Below are 15,668 nucleotides of genomic sequence, written 5' to 3'. Positions count from 1 at the left end.
CAGCACCGTGCTGGCCCCCTGTGGGGGCCAGAATAGGTCGTGCCCGGGCCCTGTTTGCGCCGTCGCGAAATGCGAGGCTTTCACAACGGCGCAAACACTTGGCTGCCATATCGGAGAATCGCCCCCTGTAGGTAAGCTGTCACCTCACCTCACCCTGTGCATAAATCAGTGTTGAATAGTTTGTGGGTGAGTATTTTCAGCTGCCAGGAAACCAAGCCTATTATAGATTACAAGGGACAGCCAAGTATTACAGTGATTAAATGTAGGCTTCACCTTTCTTCCCTGTATTTCTTATCTTTATTTTGTCACTTGCTGACTTTACCTGACAGGCAAATAAAACTGCTGAAAAGTACCTGATGGGCAAATAAGAAAAAGCAAAGAACTGCTGGAAACCACCGACTAAAATTATACAAAGTGATTTTAACTCTTCCTGCTTGGTGTAGACCAGACAAGGCAGCAGTTAAAATCAGCGGAGGGACTCAGCTGCCGATGTCCCATAGTTTTGATTCTAACCTACTTTTCCCTTCTTGAAAGTTGCAGCTTGGGCTCTAATTACATTTTCAGGGCGAGGCAGCTAACGTAACCAGAAGCGCATGTGTGACACCTTATTTAAAACTGCATTATTCTAAAGAGGAGGACAGTCAAGTTCAGAAAAGCCCAAAGGGTCAGGAAGCATGGGAATATTCTTCCACAATCAAAATTGACCTATCATGCCCCCTGAAAGGTGTTGATTCACTGGATTCCGAGAATGTTTCCTATTGTGGCGAACAAAGTAACTATAGGCCTGTTATAACCTGCCTACTTACCATTGGCTGGGGACTAATGACTATCCCACAATCCTGTGGGAGTATGAGCTTCCCCAATGAGGGGGGCGGAGAAACCACTAGTAAACTCCTAGTATAAATAAGCTGGCCAGTTCAGGAACCAGCAGGAAGGAGTATGTAGCAAGGGAAGTTACTGCTACTGTTATGTATATATGTTATAGTAAATAAATGTTATTACTTGGTATCCTTAAAACTCGTGCTGGATTCTTCGTGGCCCTTACAAAACTGGCGACGAAGGTTAAAGTGAATAGCGGTCTACACTGCTGAAGCCACCTCCCTGGATTTTTGTTGGATACAGGTTGGAAGTTGTTTTCTATTATACCATGCCTCTGTACGGTCGTTTGGTTGTTTTTGATGCTGCGCTGGAAAGCTGGAACCAGTACACACAACGGATGCGTTACTATTTCCGGGCAAACAATATCACCGAAAACGAGCGCCAGGTGGTCATATTGCTCACCGCCTGCGGCCTGCATACATTTGGGGTGATTAGGAGCCTTACGTACCCAGCTGCGCCGGACACCAAAACGTTTGATGAACTTGTGAATATAGTGGGGCATCATTTTAACCCAACCCCGTCCACGATAGTCCAGCATTACCGGTTTAATACCGCTGAGAGGACCCCTGGAGAATCCCTTGCCGATTTTCTATCCAGGCTACGCAGGATTGCGGAGTACTGTGACTATGGTGAGACCTTGTCAGAAATGTTACACGACCGTTTGGTTTGCGGTATTAACAATGCGGCCACCCAGAGAAAGTTGTTAGCTGAGCCAACATTGACTTTTCAACAGGCCATTCAAATAGTATTGTCCCGAGAGAGCGCAGAGCGAGGAGTACAGGAGCTACAGGGAATGGAAGTGCATGCCTTGGGGCGCAACCCCTTCCGTCCGAAAACGTCCCCCCGCACTCCTGCGGTACCTTGGGCGAGGCAACGTCCGGACCGACGCCAGTGGCCATCGGACATTCCTCCCCGAAGGGAGCCTTCTCCAGAGCCAATGGATGAGGAGCCATGTCCGTGTCAGACTTGTAGGCGCCGACCCCGTCGCGGACGGCGGTCCTGGGGGCGCCAGAGGCGCCATCGTTCCGACCAAAACTGGGACCAGCCCAGGGGCCGTAACTGGGACCAGCCCAGAGGCCGTACCTTCCATGTGGATGAACCTGCGGCGACTACTCCTGAGGACGTGGAGACGGAGGATGACGCCTGCAGTTGCATTGTGTGGCAGCTCCCCGTCTGGCCCCCATTAAGGTGACAGTACGGGTCAATGGCCACCCGCTTGAGGTGGAGTTGGATACTGGCGCAGCGGTCTCCGTGATCGCCCAGAGGACATTCGACCGCATCAAGCAGGGTTTACAGACCCTTACATTAACCGACTCACAGGCCAGGTTGGCCACCTACACGGGGGAACCACTGGACATTGCTGGAACTACAATGACCCCTGTTGTCTATGGACGCCAGGAGGGGCGTTTCCCACTTATCGTGGTGCGCGGCCATGGGCCCAGCCTGTTGGGTCGGGACTGGTTGCGCCATTTGCGGTTGCAATGGCAGCACATCCTCCAAACAGTTTCTGAAGGGTTGACTGAGGTGCTAGGACGATACCCAGATGTATTCCAGCCTGGTTTGGGGAAAATAAAAGGGGCCGTAGCCCGTATCCAAGTTGAACCAGGAGCCACGCCGCGCTATTTCCGGGCGCGCCCAGTGCCTTACGCCGTGCTCGAGAAGGTAGAAGGGGAGCTCACTCGTTTGGAGAGTTTGGGTATTATCAGGCCCGTCCGTTTTGCTGACTGGGCAGCACCAATTGTACCTGTAATGAAGCCAGATGCCACAGTTCGCTTGTGTGGCGACTATAAACTTACAGTGAATACGGTTTCCCGACTCGACCGATATCCAATGCCTCGCATAGAGGATCTCTACGTGAAACTTGCAGGTGGACTCTCGTTCACAAAATTAGATATGAGTCACGCCTACCTGCAGTTGGAGCTGGACCCTGCCTCCCGACCATATGTAACGATTAATACACACCAGGGCCTGTATGAATATACACGGTTGCCCTTTGGAGTATCCTCTGCCTGCGCAATTTTTCAACGTGTTATGGAGGGCATTTTGAGAGGTTTACCACGTGTGGCTGTCTACCTAGATGACGTTTTGATTACAGGGACGTCGGAGCAGGAACATTTGGAAAATCTGGAGGCTGTCCTTAGACACCTTTCGGAGGCTGGAGTCCATTTACGTCGCACAAAGTGCGTACTTCAGGCAAAGGAAGTAGTCTACCTAGGTTATCGGGTGGACCGTGAAGGTCTGCACCCCGTCGCAGAGAAGGTGCGTGCAATTCAACATGCCCCCGCCCCGACTGACACTTCGCATCTTCGTTCTTTTCGCGGTCTCGTAAACTATTACGGGAAGATCCTCCCCAATCTGGCAACTACGCTGGCCCCTTTGCACCTTCTGCTAAAGAAAAATCACACCTGGGTTTGGGGTCAGCCGCAAGAAACCGCTTTCTGGCGGGTAAAGCAACAATTGTCGTCGTCTGGGTTACTAACCCACTATGATCCTGGGAAGCCTTTGCTCGTCACATGTGATGCATCCCCGTATGGTATTGGGGCCGTCCTGTCCCACAAGATGGAGAACGGGGCCGAACGACCGATAGCTTTCACCTCCCGCGCATTGACCGCAGCGGAGAAAAAGTATGCGCAGATCGAGAAGGAGGGCCTGGCAGTGTTTTTTGCGGTGAAACGCTTCCACCAGTACGTGTACGGCCGCCATTTCACTATCGTGACTGATCATAAGCCCCTGCTGGGACTTTTCAGAGAGGATAAGCCAATACCGCCCATTGCTTCTGCACGGATCCAGCGCTGGGCTTTGTTGCTTGCTGCATACAAGTATTCTCTGGAGCACAAACCAGGTACGCAGATAGCAAATGCCGACGCACTGAGCCGATTGCCTTTATCGACCGGCCCCATGTCGACCCCCACGACCGGTGAGGTGGTTGCAACCCTAAACTTTATGGACACCTTGCCTGTCACGGCATCACAGATCCGTGAATGGACCCAGATGGAGCCAGTCCTGTCAAAGGTTCGGCACATAGTCCTGTATGGTGGGCAGCATAGACAGCTCCCAGGCGAGTTGCGGGCATTTTCCTACAAGCTGTCAGAATTCAGCGTGGAAGACGGCATCCTCTTGTGGGGGACACGTGTGATTGTCCCGGAAAAAGGCCAAGAGCTGATACTATCAGACTTGCACAATGGGCATCCAGGCGTGACCAAAATGAAAATGTTGGCCCGGAGTTATGTCTGGTGGCCAGGCCTCGACACCGACATTGAGAAGGTGGCCCAAAACTGCTCCATTTGCCAGGAGCATCAGAAGCTTCCGCCGGCCGCGCCCCTACATCACTGGGAATGGCCAGGGCGGCCTTGGGCACGCTTACATGCAGATTTCGCAGGCCCTTTTCAAGGATCCATGTTCCTTCTACTAATTGACGCCCAGTCCAAATGGCTAGAGGTGCATAAGATGCAGGGGACAACGTCCTGCGCAACAATTGAAAAGATGCGTTTATCGTTTAGTACGCATGGCCTCCCCGAGGTGCTGGTCACGGATAACGGCACTCCATTCACGAGTGAGGGGTTTGCGAGGTTCACGAAGATGAACGGCATCCGCCATATCCGCACTGCCCCTTACCACCCGGCTTCAAATGGGTTGGCAGAGCGCGCAGTGCAGACATTCAAAAGAGGCCTAAAGAAGCAGTCTTCCGGATCAATGGACACGAGACTGGCTCGCTTTTAGTTTACGTACAGGACCACCCCCCATGCAGTGACTGGGGTAGCTCCCGCAGAACTCCTAATGGGCCGGAGACTTCGCACCCGCCTTAGTATAGTTTTCCCGGACATTGGCGCAAAAGTACGCCGCACACAAGAACGGCAGGGACAGGGATTTTCTCTGCATCGGCCGATTCGGCAGTTTGCGCCCGGTGACCCAGTGTTCGTTCGGAATTTTGCTGGTGGTGCCCAATGGGTTCCTGGTGTAATCTTTCGCCAAACGGGCCCTATATCTTACCAAGTACAAGCCCAGGGTCGTCTCCAGCGAAAACATGTAGACCACGTTCGGTCCAGAAGACCATCCCCTCAAAAGATTCCCCGCCCCCGGAGCTCATTTCAACAGCCCGAGACCAGAGACAAGGGAAGGTAGTCCTCACAATCTTCCACTGGTGCCTCACTCGAAGCCTGCGCAGGTCGTTACGGGACCGAATGGAGATAGAGACGCTGACATGACGGAGGCAGCAGACTCTGACTCCGAGATGGAGACACAAGATGCATCAGAGGGGGAATCCTCGGGTCCACGGGCTGTGGATGTACAACCGTTGCGCCGTTCATCACGGAAGCGCCGGTCTCCGTCTCGTTACACGCCGCCTGATCCAGCGCCACGTGCAAATGGTGTCCGGCCTGCGGCCAAACGAGTCCGACGCCCTCCTTCGCCAGGATCTTCGGTGGATTCCTTGGACTTTGGGGGAGAGGGATGTTATAACCTGCCTACTTACCATTGGCTGGGGACTAATGACTATCCCACAATCCTGTGGGAGTATGAGCTTCCCCAATGAGGGGGGCGGAGAAACCACTAGTAAACTCCTAGTATAAATAAGCTGGCCAGTTCAGGAACCAGCAGGAAGGAGTATGTAGCAAGGGAAGTTACTGCTACTGTTATGTATATATGTTATAGTAAATAAATGTTATTACTTGGTATCCTTAAAACTCGTGCTGGATTCTTCATGGCCCTTACAAAAAGGCCATCAATATATGAGAAGGTGGAGCTCACTACCACAGGGAGTGGTTGAAGCAAATGGTGTAGATGCATTTAAGGGAAATCTAGACAAGTATATGAGGGAGAAGGGAATATATGTTATGATGGTAGATTTAGATGAAGAAAATGGGAGGATGCTCGAAATGGCATGGACTGGTTGGGCTGAATGGCCTCTTTCTAATGGCCTCTATCTAATGTAATCTCAATAAGGTCTGAAATCCTTGATTTCATACTCCAGCACCACAATGTGGGGAAGGCAAGGGGCGGGATTCTCCACTCCCGCGCCGAAGTGGCCGCGCCATCGTGAACGCCGTCGAGGTTCACGACGGCGCGAAACGGCCCCGATCCCGACCGATTCAGGCCCTGACAATGGGCTAGGATCGGGGCCGCGTCATCTACACGCGCCAGGCCTTGTCGCCCGCGTAAAGGCGGCGCCGTATAGATGACGCGGCCGGCGCCGCATAACTGGCGTCACCCGTGCATGCGTGGTTGCCGTCCTCTCTAAGTCCGCCCCGCAAGAAGATGGCGGACGGATCTTGCGGGGCCACGGAAGGAAGGAGGTCCTCCTTCAGAGAGGACGGCCCGACGATCGGTGGGCACCGATCGCGGGCCACCCCACATTTGAGGTACCCCCCGGTGAAAGATCCCCCCTCGCCCCCCCCGCAGGCCGCCCCCCCCAGCGTTCGCGCGCTGTTCCCGACGGCAGCAACCAGGTGTGGACGGCGCCGGGGGGAACCCGCTGTTTTGGCCTGGCCGCTCAGCCCATCCCGGCCTGAGAATAGCGGGGGTGTCGGGGAATCGCCATTTTTGGTGCCTCCGGCGATTCTCCGGCCTGCGGCCCGCGGAACTCGACCGGGCCATTCCCGCCACTTGGGAGAATCGCGGGAGGGCGTTGGACCGGCGTCCTGGGCAATTTTGACGGCCCAGGCGATTCTCCCAACCGGCACGGGAGTGGAGAATCTCGCCCAAGGTGCCTCCATAAGTCACACCTCAGGCAGGCAGCCATCAGCAGCCCGGAAATGAAGAAGTCGATGAAAGGCACCAATTTTAGCATTGTCATTATTACTCTTGGCAAGTTTCACAATACCAATTTATTTATTTTGCCCAGAATAACTTGGGAATTAAACATGATTATTCAAGACTGATGGTTTCATTGCCCCCTATAGGAAATGCTCACAGAGTACTCATGAATCGGATAAATTCTTCCTTGGAGCAACAGATTGGCAACCACCTCACTAGCAAAACACTGCAAATTCAAAATGAACCAGTTTTTAGTCATGTACAAGATGGAGTGGTGAGTTTGTTTCCTTTAACCATCTTGGTGATGTGCATCATGCAAGCACTTAGCTATTAACAATGTCCTGTAAAGGGGGCATCGTTAACGGCACCTCTGCCGTTCTCGCCGGCTCGGTACTCCACAATCCCGGTAGTCGTGGCAGCCCTGAGGGTGTGGAGACAGTGGAGGCAACACATGGGGTTAGAGAGGCCGTCGGTGTGGGCTCGGATATGTGATAACCACCGGTTCGCTCCGGGGGGGGCTGGATGTGGGGGTTTCGGAGGTGGCAGCAAGTTCCTTGATGAGGTGGAGGATAGGTGTGGGCGCTGTGCGGCGGGTCCTGCGAACTATGTCCATATGTCTTGGGCATGTCCGAGGCTGAGGATTTGATGGCGTTATCTCAAAGGTCTTACAAGTGAGGGTGGTGCCGAGTCCAGAGGTGGCAATTTTGGAGTGTCGGAGGACCCGGGAGCCCAGGGGGTGAGAGAGGCCGACGTCTTGGCCTTTGCCTCACTATAGTGGCCCGGAGACGGATCTTACTAGGATGGAGGAACTCGGAAGCCCTAAAGTCGGGAGTGTGGGTTAGCGACAGGGAGGGGTTTCTCAGACTTGAGAAAATTAAATTTGCCTTGAGGGGTTCAATGCAGGGGCTTGCTCAGAGGTGGCAACCGTTCATCGACTTCTTTGAGAAAAATTAAACTGTCAGCAGGGGTGAGGGGGGCGGGAGGGAGGGGAAAGGAAGGCATGGGAGAGGCGGGTAAGGACAGGAGAACCAACGGGGGATGGTTGGGGAAGATGGCACTGTTTGTGTAAGCCATGTTGGCTGGAGTTTGTGCTTGGGGGTGGGGGGAGAGGGGGTTGTTGGTTATATTGTTGTGTTTTTGTTTTTGTTGAAATTTGATGTTTACAATTGTGAAAATTATACATGCCTCACAAAGAGTGAGTTCTCCCAGTGAGCCAGAGAAGACAGCCAGAGTGAGACAGCAAAGAGTGAGTTTGGGAATTTGAATCGAGGTGGGAATTCAAAGCTGGGTGGGGAGGAAGTGCTTTTTATCCCTGGTAAGTAGTGTTTCTGTTTTTCTTTTTCTTCTCATTGGTATATATATATTTTTTTTTTCTTCATTGTTTATTTATTTAGTTACATTTTTGGGGGGGAAATTGAAATTGTTCAAGTTAACCGAAGGTTTAAGACATGGCAGGAGATCTCAGACCCGTGTCATGCTCCTCGTGTGCGATGTGGGAGCTCAGGGACACGTCCACTGTCCCTGGCTCCTTCACGTGCAAGAAGTGTGTCCAGTTGCAGCTCCTGTTAGACCGCTTGACGGCTCTGGAGCTGCGGATGGACTCACTTTGGAGCGTCCGCGATGCTGAGGACGTCGTGGATAGCACGTTTAGTGAGTTGGTCACACCGCAGGTGAAAGGTACTGAGGGAGATAGTAAATGGGTGACCAAAAGACAGAGCAAGAGTAGGAAGGCAGTGCAGGTGTCCTCTGCGGTCATCTCCCTGCAAAACAGATATACCGCTTTGGATACTGTTGAGGGAGATGGCTCACCAGGGGAAGGCGGCAGCAGCCAGGTTCATGGCACCGTGGCTGGCTCTGCTGCGCAGCTGGGCAGGAAGAAGAATGGCAGGGCTATAGTGATAGGGGACTCAATTGTAAGGGGAATAGACAGGCGGTTCTGCGGACGAAATCGAGACTCTAGGATGGTATGTTGCCTCCCTGGTGCAAGGGTCAAGGATGTCTCGGAGCGGCTGCAGGACATTCTGGGGGGGGAGGGTGAACAGCCAGCTGTCGTGGTGCACATAGGCACCAACGATATAGGTAAAAAACGGGACAAGGTCCTCCAAGCTGAATTTAGGGAGCTAGGAGTTAAACTAAAAAGTAGTACCTCAAAGGTAGTAATCTCAGGATTGCTACCAGTGCCACGAGCTAGTCAGAGTAGGAATGTCAGGATAGAGAGGATGAATACGTGGCTCGAGAGATGGTGCAAGAGGGAGGGATTCAAATTCCTGGGACATTGGAACCGATTCTGGGGAGGTGGGACCAGTACAAACCGGACGGTCTGCACCTGGGCAGGACTGGAACCGATGTCCTAGGGGGGTGTTTGCTAGAGCTGTTGGGGAGAGTTTAAACTAATGTGGCAGGGGGATGGGAACCGATGCAGGAAGTTGGAAGATAGTAAAACAGGGACAGAAATAAAAGGCAGTAAGGGGGAAAGTGTAAGGCAGAGAAGCCATAGTCAAAAATCAAAAAGGGCGACAGTACAAGGTACAGTGACTGAGTGGAGCTCAGTGAATAGGACCAGGAATACTAAAAGAAATAAAACGGGAAGTGAAAACATTAATGGTAATCGATGCGGCAGGTTGTTACAGGAAGATGTGGGTTCGACGACAAGGAAAATTAGGAGAAAGGTTAAGAGGAAATATAACTTAGGAGAGGTTACTGATCGAGGTGTTAAGATTAAGAACAGAGGTAAAAAAGCCAACATAAGTGTACTTTACCTGAATGCTCGTAGTATTAGGAATAAGGTAAATAAGTTGATGGCGCAAATCATCGTGAATGACTATGATTTAGTGGCCATTACTGAAACATGGTTAAAGGATGGTCACGACTGGGAGTTAAATATCCGAGGGTATCAAACTTTTCGGAAGGACAGAGTGGATGGTAAGGGAGGTGGTGTAGCTCTGTTATTTAAGGATGACATCCGGGCAACAGTAAGGGATGACATCGGTGCTATGGAGGATAAGGTTGAATCCATTTGGGTGGAAATCAGGAATAGTAAGGCGAAAAAGTCACTGATAGGAGTAATCTATAGGCCACCAAATAGTAACATTATGGTGGGGCAGGCAATAAACAAAGAAATAACAGATGCATGTAGAAATGGTACAGCAGTTATCATGGGGGATTTTAATCTACATGTTGATTGGTTTAACCAGGTCGGTCAAGGCAGCCTTGAGGAGGTGTTTATAGAATGTATCCGCGATAGTTTCCTCGAACAGTATGTAATGGAACCTACGAGGGAACAAGCGGTCCTAGATCTGGTCCTGTGTAATGAGACAGGATTGATTCAGGATCTCATAGTTAGGGATCCTCTCGGAAGGAGCGATCACAATATGGTGGAATTTAAAATACAGATGGAGGGTGAGAAGGTAAAATCAAGCACTAGTGTTTTGTGCTTAAACAAAGGAGATTACAATGGGATGAGAGAAGAACTAGCTAAGGTAAACTGGGAGCAAAGACTTTATGGTGAAACAGTTGAGGAACAGTGGAGAACCTTCCAAGTGATTTTTCACAGTGCCCAGCAAAGGTTTATACCAACAAAAAGGAAGGACGGTAAAAAGAGGGAAAATCGACCGTGGATATGTAAGGAAATAAGGGAGAGTATCAAATTGAAGGAAAAAACATACAAAGTAGCAAAGATCAGTGGGAGACTAGAGGACTGGGAAATCTTTAGGGGGCAACAGAAAGCTACTAAAAACGCTATAAAGAAGAGTAAGATAGATTATGAGAGTAAACTTGCTCAGAATATAAAAACAGATAGTAAAAGTTTCTACAAATACATAAAACAAAAAAGAGTGGCTAAGGTAAATATTGGTCCTTTAGAGGATGAGAAGGGAGATTTAATAATGGGAGATGAGGAAATGGCTGAGGAACTGAACAGGTTTTTTGGGTCGATCTTCACAGTGGAAGACACAAATAACATGCCAGTGACTGATGGAAATGAGGCTATGACAGGTGAGGACCTTGAGAGGATTGATATCACCAAGGAGGTAGTGATGGGCAAGCTAATGGGGCTAAAGATAGACAAGTCTCCTGGCCCTGATGGAATGCATCCCAGAGAGCTAAAAGAGATGGCTAGGGAAATTGCAAATACACTAGTGATAATTTACCAAAATTCACTAGACTCTGGGGTGGTCCCGGCGGATTGGAAATTAGCAAACGTGACACCACTGTTTAAAAAAAGGAGGTCGGCAGAAAGTGGGTAATTATAGGCCAGTGAGCTTAACTTCGGTAGTAGGGAAGATGCTGGAATCTATCATCAAGGAAGAAATAGCGAGTCATCTGGATGGAAATTGTCCCATTGGACAGACGAAGCATGGGTTCATAAAGGGCAGGTCGTGCCTAACTAATTTAGTGGAATTTTTTGAGGACATTAACAGTGCGGTAGATAACGGGGAGCCAATGGATGTGGTATATCTGGATTTCCAGAAAGCCTTTGACAAGGTGCCACACAAAAGGTTGTTGCATAAGATAAAGATGCATGGCATTAAGGGGAAAGTAGGAGCATGGATAGAGGATTGGTTAATTAATAGAAAGCAAAGAGTGGGGATTAATGGGTGTTTCTCTGGTTGGCAATCAGTAGCTAGTGGTGTCCCTCAGGGAATCAGTGTTGGGCCCACAACTGTTCACAATTTACATAGATGATTTGGAGTTGGGGACCAAGGGCAATGTGTCCAAGTTTGCAGACGACACTAAGATAAGTGGTAAAGCAAAAAGTGCAGAGGATACTGGAAGTCTGCAGAGGGATTTGGACAGGCTAAGTGAATGGGCTAGGGTCTGGCAGATGGAATACAATGTTGACAAATGTGAGGTTATCCATTTTGGTAAGAATAACGGCAAAAGGGATTATTATTTATATGATAAAATATTAAAACATGCTGCTGTGCAGAGAGACCTGGGTGTGCTCGTGCATGAGTCGCAGAAAGTTGGTTTACAGGTGCAACAGGTGATTAAGAAGGCAAATGGAATTTTGTCCTTCATTGCTAGAGGGATGGAGTTTAAGACTAGGGAGGTTATGCTGCAATTGTATAAGGTGTTAGTGAGGCCACACCTGGAGTATTGTGTTCAGTTTTGGTCTCCTTACTTGAGAAAGGACGTACTGGCACTGGAGGGTGTGCAGAGGAGATTCACTAGGTTAATCCCAGAGCTGAAGGGGTTGGATTACGAGGAGAGGTTGAGTAGACTGGGACTCTACTCGTTGGAATTTAGAAGGATGAGGGGGGATCTTATAGAAACATATAAGATTATGAAGGGAATCGATAGGATAGATGCGGGCAGGTCGTTTCCACTGGCGGGTGAAAGCAGAACTAGGGGGCATAGCCTCAAAATAAGGGGAAGTAGATTTAGGACTGAGTTTAGGAGGAACTACTTCACCCAAAGGGTTGTGAATCTATGGAATTCCTTGCCCAGTGAAGCAGTAGAGGCTCCTTCATTAAATGTTTTTAAGATAAAGATAGATAGTTTTTTGAAGAATAAAGGGATTAAGGGTTATGGTGTTCGGGCCGGAAAGTGGAGCTGAGTCCACAAAAGATCAGCCATGATCTCATTGAATGGCGGAGCAGGCTCGAGGGGCCAGGTGGCCTACTCCTGCTCCTAGTTCTTATGTTCTTATATAATATTTTTAAAAGAAAAACAATTTCATGTAAAAACATTCTTAATGCTACAATACATTTTTGTAATCTATTCATTACCAGGTTCAATTTACCACTTGAACCTGAGTGTTTTCTTCTCTGGATTAGTTCCAAAAGATTTCAAAGCAAATTGAAATGTTTGTTATAAAGTAACTCGGAATAAAATGTTTGTTACGTCTTAGTATGCAGGACTGTAACCCATTGATAGGACTTTCTCCTTCTGGGATCATCTGAAGAAGACAACAGCAAAGGTCAAAAATAATCTACCGATCAATTTGCTGGACCTGCATGTGACTCTGCGGCCACAATACTTTGAATCTCAGCACTTGTTCTAACATACTCACAGCAGAATACTCAGCACCTGTCTGGCAAAGGACATCACACACACACATCCTATGGACGCTTGACTGAACACAATGATTCAGATCACAACTGGAACCCTCCGCTCAACACCCCTCCCTGGTTCACTGCCCTCTTAAACATCACTCTCTGACACATCCACCGACTAACAAAACCATCTGCCATAATGACCTTCAACCATCCACTGGCTGCCTCCCATCTCAACACTTCATCTGGATCAAGCATTTTTCATTCATTCATGGAATGTAAATGTTACTGGCTGGACCAGCATTTATTGTCTTCCCTAATTGCCCTTGAGAAGGTGATGGTGAGCTGCCTTCTTCCCTCCCAGGAGCTGGGAAACCTGACAACAGGAAGAGAAGTGCCCGCTTAATCCCATCAGGCCTCTTGGAAATGGCCCGACCGGACTTCCGGTAGAGCTCTGTAGGGGGAAGACGTGCACGAGGCAGCTCCCGCTAAAGGACTAAACTTTCAGGGTTTTTTTTTTTGTTTTGTCTGTTTAGTCCCGGGGGTATTTTTATTCTTGTTTTTTTTTATATAAAAAAAGAAAGAACCCACGCAGCACTCCCCCAAAGGTACGAACAGGAAGGAAAAAAGCCTCAAGGGACCGGACCAACAGTAAGCTGAGGCCCGTGGGAGAGGAGCCAGAGAATATTTAAAAAGGTGCGGGAGGATCCGGAGCCGGAGGCTCAGAAACGGCCGAGGAGAGCCGCGTCCCCGAACAGAACTAGCGCCTAAGAGCGCAAGTCTGCCAGCCTGCCCGACCGAGCCCCCCCCCCCCCGCAAGCCTACGAGCCTGCCCGACGGAGGCCCCCCCCCCCCACACACAGCAGAACGTGGGTAGCAGAAGAGAAGCGGCAGCCCGGACCGTGAATGGCCTCCTTCTTCACTGTAAATTCTATGAATCTATGAATCCCCTTTGGATCCCCCGCCAGTTTTTTGCTGTTCTGAGAGCGATCACGCGTGGTTCGATCGCGAGGGCGAACAGCAGTGGGGACAGCAGGCATCCCTGCCTGGTGCCCCTGTGCAGCTGGAAGTACTGGGAGCTGGTGTTGTTTGTCCGTACGCTCGCCATGGGAGCGTTGTACAGGAGCTTCACCCAGGAGGTGAACCCTGTTCCAAGCCTGAACTACTCCAGTACCTCTATTGGCAGCAAGAATATAAATGTAGCATATTATTTAAATGGGGAGAGATTGCAGAACTCTTTAGGTATAGAAGGACCTGGGTGTCCTGGTTTGTAAATCACAAAACGTTAATATGCAGGGGAGGTGGTGGTGTAGTGATATTGTCACTGGACTCGTAATACAGCAACCTCGGGTATTGATCTGGGGATCTGGGTTCGAATCCCACCATGGCAGATGGTGGAATTTGAGTTCAATAAAAATCTGGAACTAAAGAAATCATGACCAGGAAACCAGTGTCGACTGTCATAATGTCCTTTAGGAAAGGAAATCTGTCAACCTTTTGTGAGTTACCATGCCGAATGTCTTCTGGAAGACCAAATACAACACTGGTTCCCCTCTATCCACTCTGGTTGAGACTTCCTTGAAAACTCTAATAAATTAGTCAGACACGATTTTCTCCCTTTCATGAAGCTATGCTGTCTCTACTTGATTAAATTATAAGTTTCCAAATGTGCTGCTATTACTTTCTTACTAATTGATTCCAACATTTTTCCAACAATAGATGTCAGGCTAATCAGCCTATGTTTTTTACCCCTGTGTTTTGCCTCCCTCCATTTTTAAATAGGGGTATCATATTGGCAGTTTTCTGATCAAGCCATGAGGGCCAGGGGACTTATCTGCCTTTAGCCCCATTAGTTTGTCTAATACTACTTTTCTAGTGATGGTGATGGTATTTAATTCTGTCCTGGTATTCTTTCGTATTGATGGGATGTTTGAAGTTGATGCAAAATACCTGTATAATTCCTCTACCATTTACTTGTTCCCCATAACTATCTCCCCAAATTCATTTTCAAAGGTGGGCAATGTTCACTTTGATCTTTCTCTTTCTTTTTATATATTTAAAGAAGTTCTTATTTTCAGTTTTTATATTCCTTGCTTGTTTGCCTCATTGTTCATATTCTCTCTCTTTATTATCTGGGAAGCCAGGGTCCCAGGTTCGATTCCCACTTGGGTCAAGTCTGTGTGAAATCTGCACGTTCTCCCCGTGTTTTTGTGGATTTCCTCCGGGTTCTCCGGTTTCCTCCCACAAGTCCCGAAAGACGTGCTTGTTAGGAGATTTGGACATTCTGAATTCTCCCTCTGTACCCAAACAGGTGCCGGAATGTGGCGACTAGGGGATTTTCACAGTAACGTCATTGCAGTGTTAATGTAAGCCTACTTGTGACAATAATATAGATTATTATCATATTGTCCTGTAATCTAAGGCTTTCATAGATTATCATCGAATTTACAGTACAGAAGGAGGCCATTCGGCCCATCGAGTCTGCACCGGCTCTTGGAAAGAGCACCCTACCCAAGGTCAACACCTCCACCCTATCCCCATAACCCAATAACCCCACCCAACATGAAGGGCAATTTTGGACACTAAGGGCAATTTATCATGGCCAATGCACCTAACCTGCACATCTCTGGACTGTGGGAGGAAACCGGAGCACCCGGAGGAAACCCACGCACACAATTTCCTCCTCACTATTCACCAAACCACCAATTCTTTGGTCATCTGTGAACTACATTCATGTCTCGAACATTAATATACCTACAAACAGCAAGGGACCCAGCACCGATCCCAGGGAACACCACTGGATACAGGCTTCCAGTCACAAAAAAAACCTTCGACCATCAACCTCTATATCCTGCCACCGAGCCAATTCTGGAGCCAATTTGCAACATTGCCCTGCATACCATGGACTCGTACCTTCTTGACCAGTCTTCCATGCAAGACCTTGTCAAATGCCTTACTGAAGTCCATGTGGACTACATCAATTACACTACCCTCATCTACACACCTAGTCACCTCAGAACATTCAATCAAATTTGTAAGACT

At 49.1% G+C, this 15,668-nt stretch overlaps 1 protein-coding gene across 9 annotated transcripts in view; it reads left to right on the top strand.

Moving 5' to 3' along the window:
* LOC140387046 (uncharacterized) overlaps positions 1 to 15,668 on the top strand; it is a 262,462-nt gene that overhangs the window by 31,742 nt on the left and 215,052 nt on the right. For 7 of the 9 annotated variants that reach the window (XM_072470055.1, XM_072470052.1, XM_072470056.1 and 4 more), the window contains exon 3: positions 6,777 to 6,904. The exons of 1 other annotated variant lie outside the window; for it this stretch is intronic. In XM_072470055.1, the coding sequence (XP_072326156.1) occupies positions 6,777 to 6,904 (128 nt within the window). Of the gene's footprint in view, positions 1 to 6,775; positions 6,905 to 15,668 lie in introns of those variants that run through there. One more of the 9 variants, XM_072470057.1, reaches the window with a different exon arrangement.

Source organism: Scyliorhinus torazame, chromosome 12 (assembly GCF_047496885.1).
Source record: "Scyliorhinus torazame isolate Kashiwa2021f chromosome 12, sScyTor2.1, whole genome shotgun sequence".
Classification (NCBI taxonomy): domain Eukaryota; kingdom Metazoa; phylum Chordata; class Chondrichthyes; order Carcharhiniformes; family Scyliorhinidae; genus Scyliorhinus; species Scyliorhinus torazame.
The sequence above is the reverse complement of the archived record's forward strand: the minus strand, read 5'-3'. Positions and strand labels throughout refer to the sequence as shown.